Here is an 11,712-nt window from a genome sequence, read left to right on the forward strand (position 1 = left end):
TTCTAACGCCATTAGCAAACCAGACGTTTGCAGCTAGAACAGTCGTTTACCACATTAACAATGTATAGAGTGTATTTCTGATTCATTTAATGTCATAATCATTGAAAAAAGTGTTTTTTCTTCAAAAATAGGGACATTTCTAAGTGACGCCACACTTATGAACGGTAGTGTATGCTCTCCAGGTTGTGGATACAGTATATGTGTCTCCTTGACAAAAATGAAATGAGAATTTCGTCTCACCAACTGCATCGGATTAAGAAAGACATTTGTCTATTGCGTATAAATGTTTTCAGCATTTAGAATCTCACCCTTTCAATACACACAGAGATGGTAAATTGAATGGTGCTATTTGCAAGGATATTGGGCCCAAGGACACTTTGACATGCAGACCAGAGGAGTTGTGGATCAAACCGATTTGTGGGTGACCCGCTCTACTTCCTGAGCCAAAACCACTCCTGAGATGAGAGGTTACAGAACTGATGAACATGTTTACGTTGAACAGAGCCGAAGGGGAAATATTTCACAAGGTACATATGATGATTACGGACAAACATCTCGGATCAGATACCCACTTATCTGCAAAAGGAGTGGCCACCCACCTCCCAAACGTTTATGTAAACAATTCACAAAGGTGACGGCTTGGCAGCAGACAAGTCACGACCATCGCTAATTTGCTTCGTACATTCTGCGGCTTTGCACTTCTCAGTACTGCCTCATCAAAAGCATACCAGTCAGAAAAGTCATTCATCTTCCAGCAATTTTTTCCGTCACCCTGTTTTTTTCCCCCTCTCTTAACAATCAGTAAGGACAGCTATCATCCGGAACGGTGATTATCCACACTTATCAAATAGCAACCTGTAAAAACTTCTGCAATGTTTTGACCAAATGTTTGCAGCGTGCTGCAGGGTGAAACACACTACTGAAGAGCCAGTGGCGTAATTCGTCTGTGGCAACTTAACCATAGATTAGTAAGTCGTCGGAAAAGCACCACAACTGGAAATATCTGTTTCAAGCTGCATGTGTGCAAAAAGAAGGAAAACGTTTCCATGCCCGTTAAAATATACACCTTACAACTACTCTGTTGAAATCCATAGGAGTTTTGTTGAGATGGAGCGAACAGGAGACAGAGGAAAGAATTGAGGAAACAAGGACAAGAGGGGATAAGGATAAGAGAGAGGAAAGGAAGCAATAATCAATGAGATGAGGAGAGATAAGAAGAAACAGGTAAAAAGAGGGGAGATAATGTGGAGAGATCAACAAAAACACCAGAGAGGAGAGGAGAGGGACACTTGGAAAACTTGAGGCAAACCAATACAGTTTCAGCCTTGGTTAAAACCACTCAATGAAGTGAATTAGGAGTCAAAACCAACACATAAATTAAGTGTGACCACCTTGTGGCTGACATAATGTTCTGCTCTCAAAGCCTAATCTTACCTCATTCTAATCCATCTCCTAAAAGATTTCTAGCCTTGAAAACAAACCTCTCCTTTCCCTTTACCGCTCCTCCTATAATTTCAATTCATCTGCCACATTTCCCTTTTCTTTCACTTTTTTGCTCTCGAGACTTTCTCTGTCATTACAGGAAGCAGCTACTGTTGCCACTTTGTCCCACAGGATTCTCTGTGTTTAAGGGTGAACTTGTCAGAACTTGACATCATCATCACTGAGTATTATCTCCCTCACAATGTTGACCACACCACATCGCAGGAGGCTAATGGTTGCTTGCTCATTAGATTTTTCTCTTTTTTTATCTAAAAAAAAAAAGGGAGGGTGAAAAGAACCCAAAAAGGAGAGAGAAAGAAATCACTGTTGGACTGTTGAAATGACTGAGCAGCCGAGAGCCCCAGCTGTGAAAACCTCTAACCACATAAGAAAGAGTAAAAGATTCCTTAGAGTCCCCTTACTCCACTTATTGAATTTTTAAAACCTGGTGGACTGCCAGGCACTTGGCTCTAGCAACACATTTCATGCCATTGCCACTCATTGGTCCAGAAAAACAGAAAAGAGAAAGACAGAAAAAAAGAGAGCAAGACTGCTGAATGAATCATCCTTCTCACCCACAGCAATCTGCTTTCAGAGTAGATGATGGCCTCTGTACTGTATGTTTGTGTGTGACAGATGTTTGTGTATGACTGCGGAAAGACACTTTTATCACATAACCACATATGGGACCCACACACAGCCTGGCCTTCATCTCTCCTGTGTTGACAAGAGACCAGCCTGTAGTCTTGTGGTTACTTTTTGAAGTTGATGAAGGGGGTGGGGGGGGTATTGGAAGCTCACACCTCAACAAAGAACAAAGATGTTTTAGTTCACTACTGTAAAGTAGCAGGAAACAGGAATACAGTACTATGATACATCTGTTGACAAGGTTTCTGACAATGAACTCCATTCAAGTGGTTGATACATGCTTCTTGAATCATAGTTTAGTCTGTGTCTGAGAAAACAGCCTTGAATCATAACTCTGCCAAATATTAGTCATTATTAACCACTGTGTGACAATTCAATTTGGCCTGAAGTAAAAATGGAAAAAGATGTGTGCCATTTTAAGAAAGTGACTAATTTACCATGCAAAAGGCATGGATATGGGGACGGTAATGTTCTCGTGTCAGCCTGTTGGTCGACCACTTAGTGCAGGCTGAAATCTCTTAGCCACTGGAGTGAATAGATCAGCATGAAATTTAGCAAAGGCAGTCACCTTTTTACAAAAATGATGAAGCCTAATAATATCTGTGATCACATGAAAGTTCCTCTTGTTAAGGGCTTGGGTGAAACATCAGTGATTGAAGGATGGAAAGAGAATATGAGCTAACATGTTAAACTAACACGGTAGAAATCACTTCACCTCACTTTTGGAGCAAATGCACTTCCACTTCCACTAACTCAGTAGGTGCACAGGAATGATAAATAAAACTTGTCTTCATGAACAACTGCTAACGAAGTATAGTTTAAATTAGTCGGAAAAAAGTCAGATGCTTTTGAGTCCCAGTCCCCCCACACTTTAGCCTGAGAGAATATGCAGTTCTTTTAAATAAAAAAAAACTGACAACTCAACAACATACCCGCATATTTCAAACCCTGCCTGAACAGCTATTCCTTTGTTGAAACAATATTAGTTTTATTTTTGTGTTTGCATGCATGAGTAATGTATAAGAATGTCTTCCAGAATAGACTGTGTGTAATTAACGATAGCCAGGTTTTTGTTCTGCCTTTCAGTGTGCTGTTCAAGACTAACTTTTGAATTCTAATGTGGTCAGAGAACACATTGTATTGATTAGTTCTGACAGAATGTAAACTGGCACTGTATTTACAGACAGAGAACAAATAAGATTATAGATGTGGTGCAATCTGGTGTAGAGTCAATGGAAGAAATCTGCAAGAAAAGGCACTACAGCAGGAGAATTATGGACATCAAATTTGCTCAGAAAAAGGCAACGCTTTGCTTTACCATTTTCTAAAAGTACAGAAGCAGGAGGTAATTACAGTGAACAGACAAATAAAAACCTTGCAGTGTGTAATGCAATGCAACACATTAGTCCTGTTACCTGTAATAACTGTGTCAAAGAGGATTTAACACTGCTGTCATGTTAGATGCTGAAGTTTGTGGTGCTGTTGTATTTATCAGGTTGATGTTTTTGCTGATGTGTTGAGGAATTGTATAAAGCGCAAATTCCAACCTTATGTACTGTAAAACAACACCGCACAAACGACAGCCTGGAAATACACAAGGAAAAGGAGACGTATAGATGAAGTTGTCACAAAAATAGAAGGTTGTATTTTCCTGAAGTCTGTTATATAAATATAGTGCACTATAACTATCACTATCAGATGCAGGCAGAAAAAGTCACCATGTTGATGAAACACCAAACGTAGCAGGAAAAGAATGGCGGAGATCAAGACTACAAATTATAACGGCAATTAACATGATTACAATGTAGCAACCATTGCGTAAACAAAAGCTGGCAGGAGTGTGATTCAGTGAGATTTATATGTAGAATTAGAATGTGTAGATTAAAAAAAAATGTGTTTATCAAACTGTTGTGTAATCCAATGCTATGATGTGGCTGAAAGGCAACAGACTCCACGTCCTCACTGATAGTCGGTTGTTAATCTTGTTTTTGAACCCGGTGTCTACAAAACTCACCGCTATCTGCAAAAAGCACTCCTTAGGTGACCCAAATCCAGTTATGGCAAGATGATACAGCAACATGGACAAAGTAACTCAAATTCAAATTAGTGTGTCTGGAGCATTCCCTGAAGCATTAAGTACAGCTGTCAACAAAGAGGGATTTGCAAAAGAACAGGCAGTTGAATGATCTCGTAAGACTACAAAACAAATACAGGGAACTGGCAATAACCATGCAAAAGTAAAAAGTAAAGAGAAGCCCCAATATAATCTGCCTCATTCAAAAGACCTATGCTAAAAAAAACATACCATACATGTAGTATTTCTTCTGTTTGTGTTCACATACCTTTTCCCAGTATTAAGCAACCATGCAATTGTGTTTACGCTTCTGAAAATTGCACCAGAGTGATTAGAAAAATATTGAGAAAAGAACCATCTTATATCTACTATAATTGATCTCAATCCCAAAATCACTATCTGGAGACTTGGAGTAAAACAGATCTGGGAAATTCCTGCGATTTGTTGGCAGTTTTATTTTGTAGCGGAATTTCGTGCTGTGTATAAATAGACTCCACGGTCTTGATTCCCATTGTGTAAAGTTTGAAACAGTAATGCATGAAATAGACCATAACTTGTACACATTGGCTGGTACATGAAATCTTATCATAACTGCTTTGTTGGTTTCGAGATTATGATCTGTGCGATGTGACAAAATAGGTCAATTACTTCAAAAATATGTGTTAGATTAATGAATTCAGTGCCTTTTAAGAATCTACAGGAACCCTGATACATGCATGGAATTTGCAGCACAAACAAACATGGAGGTAAATGAATGTGATAGAGACCCAGGTGATTCCATACCTCATATTCAATAAGCAAAATCTTCTTCTTACCATGCCTCTAACTCTGACGTCATACAGCCGACCCCAGTCATCTTCGTGGCTGTCAACCATCATCATACTATCATCCTCCTCCAGGAACCACTCAGCCTGCAGATCGATCTTCACCTCCTCCCCCATAGAGTGCATCCCAACAGCAGGGAACAGCCCTTCCGCCAGCACAGGGACCTCCACTGAACCCACCTGGACAGAAAAGGAATGAAGGAAAACAGTGAGGGAAGAAAAACAAACAGACAGAGATGACAACACAACATTGAAACACCTACCTCTTTGCCATTTTTGGTGAAAAAGACTGTCGTAAAGCCCGCTTCAGTATTTTCTGAGTGCATTCCACAGCCAATGCGGTCACCCCGAGCACACTTTGGTCCAAACTGCTGCCCCACAGGGTTACCATTGTATAACCTAAGAGAAAAGAAGAAGAAAAAATATTCTGCTGTTGACAAACAACTCTGTTTTGGGAGAACAAGCTGTGCACGGAGTGAAGGACCATATTAAAGAAAATAAAGAACAAAAATCATTGAAACCTTGTTGTCAGAGCACTAGGACTACTGACTTTTTGACTCACAGAAATTGCTTTACATGTTTACCACTTTATAGTCTCCTTTAATGACAAAGTAAAAAACTAAAAAATGTAAACACACATTGAGGTATATAATTACAGCAACTGTTATGGCCTGCTAATGTACAACACATCTGTCTAATGTTGCAGTGGTGTGTGTGGCTATCAACAGACTGAAATATGAACAGCACAGGCATCTGCAGCGTACCACAGATATAAATCAAGTGACATTAGCACACTGTTAAACTGCTTAGCACCCAGTTTAGGTTTGGTAAGTATTTCAGGCATGTAGACACCTTTATTTCTGAATAATTTCATGTTTTGTTTTGTTTTTCAAAGTTAACCAAAACCGTTTTTGTTGTTGTGGATGTTGTTACTCTGCCTCTGTTTGGTTTTCATGAACGGAATTCATGTAACATTATTTGTATGCTGGGTCCTACGTCTGAAAAACATGATTATCAGAACAGACTGTGGGAGAATTTGTGTTTATACAGCATCAGGGCAAGGGCGAGTGTGCTCAGGAAACGAACAACAAGAGTCTTCTCAAGAGTTTACTCCATGGATGTTTGAGAAGAACTGGATAGAGCACCACTCTGGCTTGCAGTGGCCACTCATGCAGCCTGAATATTCCAATTGACCACAATAATAAAAGAGACGCCTGTAAAACAGTTCAATTCTAGTCATGGACATAGGTATTTATAGATCTTTAAATTCAATATTTTTACATCATGGAGTTTCATGTTTGTAAAACGCTCCTAAAAGACAAAAAAAAAAGCCCAGACAGATCATATTAGAAAAAGCAGGTATTGGGTATTTATTGATCACCCATTTGTATTAACTACCTGCTGTATCAGATTAATTGAGGAGAGAGTTTGGATGTCAACATCCTGTGGTTGAGAAGAGAAGGAGGCCTGACATATTGAAGTTTACAAATTCAGTCCCGGATATGACAGTGTGGACCGTGGAGCTGCGGTCACTTCACCATTGATTCCCGGGGAGGCCGGTTGTCTTATCCTCACTATTGGTGAATAAAGTTATTGATAAATGTGATAAACACATTAATGAGACAAACATGTTGAGTTCAAGAATGTGGAGTTGTAAAATTACTTTTAATACATTGTTATTATAGTCAGCAGGTTTTCTGACCCTGCTATACTGAGAAACAGAGAGTTGAGTGGAGCTGATTAATCAGCATTGTGTGAACACATCTGACAATTATTTTATTGTGCAATGGAGGGCAAATGGTGCTTTTTAACAATTGTAGTTATAACGATAACATATTAATGTACAATTTATAAAGATTGATGCAATGTGCATTGTTTTGTTTTTATGCAGCAGTTTTTATTGCTTCTTTTATTGCTTTAATTATATTATGTTTTTATTAATGCCTTCATTGTATTATGAGGGCATTCATATGCACAGCATGAGTCCAAGACAAATGTCCCTATGGGACAATAAAGTTTGTATTGATTGATTTCCATATTTGAATGCAATAAACGGAATTTAAACAGTGCAGTTTTAATTAATCAAATACTTTATAATGTATACTTTGACAAATTATGACAAATGATAAAAGTCAAAGCAAAGCAAAGATTCACTGGCACAAATTACTTTGTTTTATTTAATGTGTCAGATAAAACTAGAAATCTGAGGAAGCCACTTGAGAAATTGTGGTGCATACTGCATTATTCAATATTTTCTGCTACAAACTGGCATACGATTAATCTAAAATAAATAAGCAAATAAATCTAAGATGAAAACAATCTTAAGTTGAAGCCAAGCAAACAATACTGAATTAATGCCTTTGAGGTTCAGAGCCATTATTCCTCTCTCTCGAGAGAGTATTTTACGCTGGTGAAAATTACTAAGAAAAAGTAAGAACTAAGGAGAATTATATACAGAATTACTGTTGCGGTTATATGTGGATGCAGCAGCAACAGGCCACAATCCATTTTCCCAAACCATGCAAGAAACCAATGCTCAAATGTAGTGTATAGATGACTGTGGTTTGACTTACTTGCCGTTGTCAGCGTGGAAAGCTACAGAATATGGCAGCCAGCCAGGCTGGTGGTCCAGCCTGTAGAATTTCGGCACCAGGCCCACAGCAATGGTTCCCCTCACCCCTGTGTCCACTATTGTCACCTACACACACACACATGCAAACTGTAAATACGACTGTGGCATCAGTTAGTTTAATTTGTAAATGGAGCAGGTCTTCAAAACAGAAGCTTCATATTTTATTATGAGCGTTTCCTATTATTTAAAAAAAAAAATCACAAATCATAGTAAATGGCGGTAATATTTTTAGTCGTATGACACGTTTCATTCTTCCACACTACAGGGACGCAGGCAGGAAATAGAAGGCAACACAACAAAGCATGTGAAATAGGACTGGGTGATTCTGGATGAGACGAGGAGCTTGTGCACAAAAAGAGGATCTACTTCTGCGGCTAGACTTGGTTGGGGTATGAAAACGTCTGAAATTGACCACAAAACCATACTTTGCAAAATTATACCATGGTCTGGTCCCCACAGTCGACTTTAACAGCACTGACATGTGCAATTACCTACACATGAGATTTTGGTCGTAGTGCACAGCACTGCTTCTTACAGTGTTGACATATTCTGATGGTAACATCACCACCAACAATTTCAATATCTGTCAATACCACAGTTCAAGCGGTTTTACAGAGGCCGCGATAAAACACAGGACAATATTAATGCTGCACATCCACTATTCTTTTTTTTACCTTTGCACTATCAACACCCAGTACAAAACACTTCCTCAATGTTCCTGCTCAGAAGTCTTACAGACGCCTTGATTACAATTACCACTTTCTCTTTGTATGCCTTTGCCAACCAGTCAAGTTCCAGTTCACATCCATGTCTGTCCAGCCTCACTATTATATGTTGAAAAGAGTGTAGTGTTTTATCATAATTTTCGTTAGGTATGGTTTGACTACCTTAGTATTTCAGGAATAAGAATTAGCAGTGTGATATTTTTCAGCTATAACAACATTAGCAAGGAAAAATATACAGCTGCAAAACCAGAGCTCGTACAGCAACAGAGGACAACCTCAACAATCACCTCCTACCCTCAAATAGAATGCAAGCTCTCCAGTTGAGCCCAAGTACAAAACACAGACTGCAGAACTAGGCAAAGGGGAATAACAACCCATGACTTGATATTCTGGTGTGCTTGTACGTCTACCCTTCTTTTGTTAATGACCTCTCATAGTCATTTCTCACCCCACAGATTATCTTCTGTATCTGTCCTCAGGTGTCCTTCCGCCCTTCCAATTTAGGAAGGAAATAAGAAGTTTAATTTCCTATTTGGGTTTAGTTTCCACAGGAAGTTTCCTATTGAATAGTAAAACTAAATTACTTGTGTTTTTCTGACTTCAAATACTAGGACAGATTCCTTTCCAATTTCCCAGTTAAGGGATAATAAATTATACAGTGCCTTTGCTTTGATAGAGAAGTAAATTATTTTCTTTGGCTGGTTACAAGTAACACACCTAAACTGTTTACATACCGTGGATATCCAAATAAAGCGAGCAAAAACATGTCACACTACGTATATTAGGAAAGAACAGGAATGTGCTCACAGATGAGCTGTTCAGTAATGTTGACATTCATTTTTCAAACAAATCTATTTGTTAAAAAAAAAAAAAGGTAGAACACTGCAGATGTTCAGCTCAGCTTGAAGAAGGCTGATGACGAAACTGGAGAAAGTGCAGGAGTTCTGACAACAAACGTGAAATGGATTCCTTGTGAAAGCAGTACTAGGGAGAAACATGAGGACAGCAGTGACGCATATGTCGACAGAAGCCTGACCTTTATAAGAATAAATGCTCCCAAATTTTCGAGATATCTGGGAAAATGAGAGCATGTGCGTCACAGAGTAGAGAAAAATGTTGCTTGAAACTCCTCTTGTTTAAATGTCAGAGAGACCTATGAGGCTCCAAATGTGATTCTCATTTAAATATAACCATTGTTATCTTAACAACTTGCATGCTCAGGCAGCAGAGAGAAAGGGATCTGGAGGTCAGATGAGACTTTGACATCACATTTAGAAGAAATGTCACATCTGGCAGAAATCAGGGACTCCTCATTGCCATTATGAAAATGTCAAAGTACATGCCAGCTATTTCAGGGTCTTAGTGAAACAGATCAGAAATGTTTCAACACATGTCCGAAATGGCCCTTCTTATCGGACAGAGAAGAACACTTGAAAATATTAGAGAAAGAAGTAAATTACTTTCATTCAACGTTGATGTAGCTACAGGACTGATGCTGCATGGACCTGTCTGTGTCTATTTGCAGCCAAGCAGAATGACGTCGGTTCACTGGATAACGTATGGCCTAATGTTTCCTCCTGACGCCTAAAAGCCAAGACATGCAGTCTCTTGACTGCACGTCACAAGTTGACATGCAACAACTACAAATAAGCTGGCTCATAAATAACAAATCTCACACTGAACTCTTGCAACTTTCTTGTGGAAAATGTTCAAGATAATGTTTTTCTTTCTCTACACTATAATGAGAACTATTGAATCAGCTGGATACATGCAGTAGAACATGTAAGCTTTGCTCAAACAAATGTCCATTGCGCTCCTTCTGCCAGTCTGCTGAAAAACACTGTGAGTGAGACTAATCTCTGTGCTCAGAGATACCACCTAACCCATACCCTAGCCCTCATTCCAATGGAGCTAAGACATTTTTGAGGTAGTGGTTTTGCACTGGTGAACTGGGACTGTGGGGGGCACTGAGAATTTAATATGAAGTTGAGAAAATTGTCAGCAATTGGATTCCAGGGGAAAAATTACTGGATGGATGGAAAAGCAATCTTGGGCACAACCAGAGATGATGGTATGTGGGCCTATCATAATGCGAATAACAAAGTTAGAGATAGCCGTTTGTAACGACCACGTCAACAATAATGCACAAAAACAATGTTAGGTCTGGCAAAATTCAAGTTAGAATAACAGAGTCAAATGCTAATTCACAGCATCAATGTGCCTTACCTCGAAATAGCAATTTCCCTTTGCTAGAGGATGGCCAGCCACATAGCAACCCACCTCTTCAGAGTTCCCTTGGTAACTAAAGAAAAAATTCACAGGTTAATAATAGGTGACTTCTAACAGGTTCAACTGCTGTATGCACAATCAGAAAATGGTTTAAATTCAAAACCACTTCATCTTTAGTCGAAGGATTGTCAAAAATATCCATGTAATTACACGCACCAAATATGTTCAACAGAAAACCCAAAAATGTTGTAGGCATTAAGGAAAGCTCATGAAGAACTGTTCTAATACAACAACATGCACATAATGACTCACTATTACTGTTTAACATACAATGCTCACTCACATAATAAAAGCTGTTGTTTAGTTAGGGGAAGGAGAAGTGAAGATATGCAAGGACAAACATGTCACAGTAGCTAAGAGCACAAGTTGATAAAGACTGAATTGCTTTTAGTTGCTTGGCTTTCAATGCTCGGCTTTCAATGCTCTGATATTGTCCAAGGCATCACACCGTTATGACTTACAGGGACACATGAATTGAAGAGAAGTAGTTTCACAATTATTAGTGAGTCAACTGCGATAAAGATCATGTCACACGTCGATTCATTGATTCTACAATTAGTTACATACAGCCATGGGGGTAGAATATTGTTTATATTTTTTTTAGAATTTTAGCAGCACAGCGATGTTTAATGACAGATTACATGTTATAAAACTGATAATCAAAACATGTCATGGCTTTTCATTTGATCAGTTTGTTGATAATATTAATTATGAACATGGTGATATAATGGGCACAATGTCCTCCTCTCAATACAAATCCTAAATAAGAGAGAAAATTTGACAGTATGTAATAATTCCACTTATGGTGGTGATTATTAAAAAAACAAAAAAGCAAGCAATGAGTCTGGACAGAAACCAACAAAAAAGAAAACTTAACTTAACTCAATCAAGGTTTGATTCCCCCCAGACTGACCTGAGTGTGTCTCCTTCCTTCTGCAACCTCATGAATCGCTCTTGTGGGGGGCGTCCATCGCCAATATCTCTCATTCGACGCCTTAGATTCAGGGCTCTTTGGTGTAGTACACTGATGTCATCCAT

At 38.8% G+C, this 11,712-nt stretch overlaps 1 protein-coding gene across 1 annotated transcript in view; it reads right to left on the reverse strand.

Moving 5' to 3' along the window:
* spryd3 (SPRY domain containing 3) overlaps positions 1-11,712 on the reverse strand; it is a gene marked incomplete at both ends in the record, with an annotated part of 46,458 nt that extends 34,746 nt beyond the window's left edge. The window contains 5 exons of the mRNA XM_083894926.1: positions 5,020-5,208; positions 5,292-5,427; positions 7,602-7,726; positions 10,612-10,687; positions 11,588-11,712. Coding sequence (XP_083751052.1) covers positions 5,020-5,208; positions 5,292-5,427; positions 7,602-7,726; positions 10,612-10,687; positions 11,588-11,712 — 651 coding nt within the window. The remainder of the gene's footprint in view (positions 1-5,019; positions 5,209-5,291; positions 5,428-7,601; positions 7,727-10,611; positions 10,688-11,587) is intronic.

The sequence above is a fragment of the Microchirus variegatus genome (genome assembly GCF_963457635.1).
Source record: "Microchirus variegatus genome assembly, chromosome: 9".
NCBI lineage: Eukaryota > Metazoa > Chordata > Actinopteri > Pleuronectiformes > Soleidae > Microchirus > Microchirus variegatus.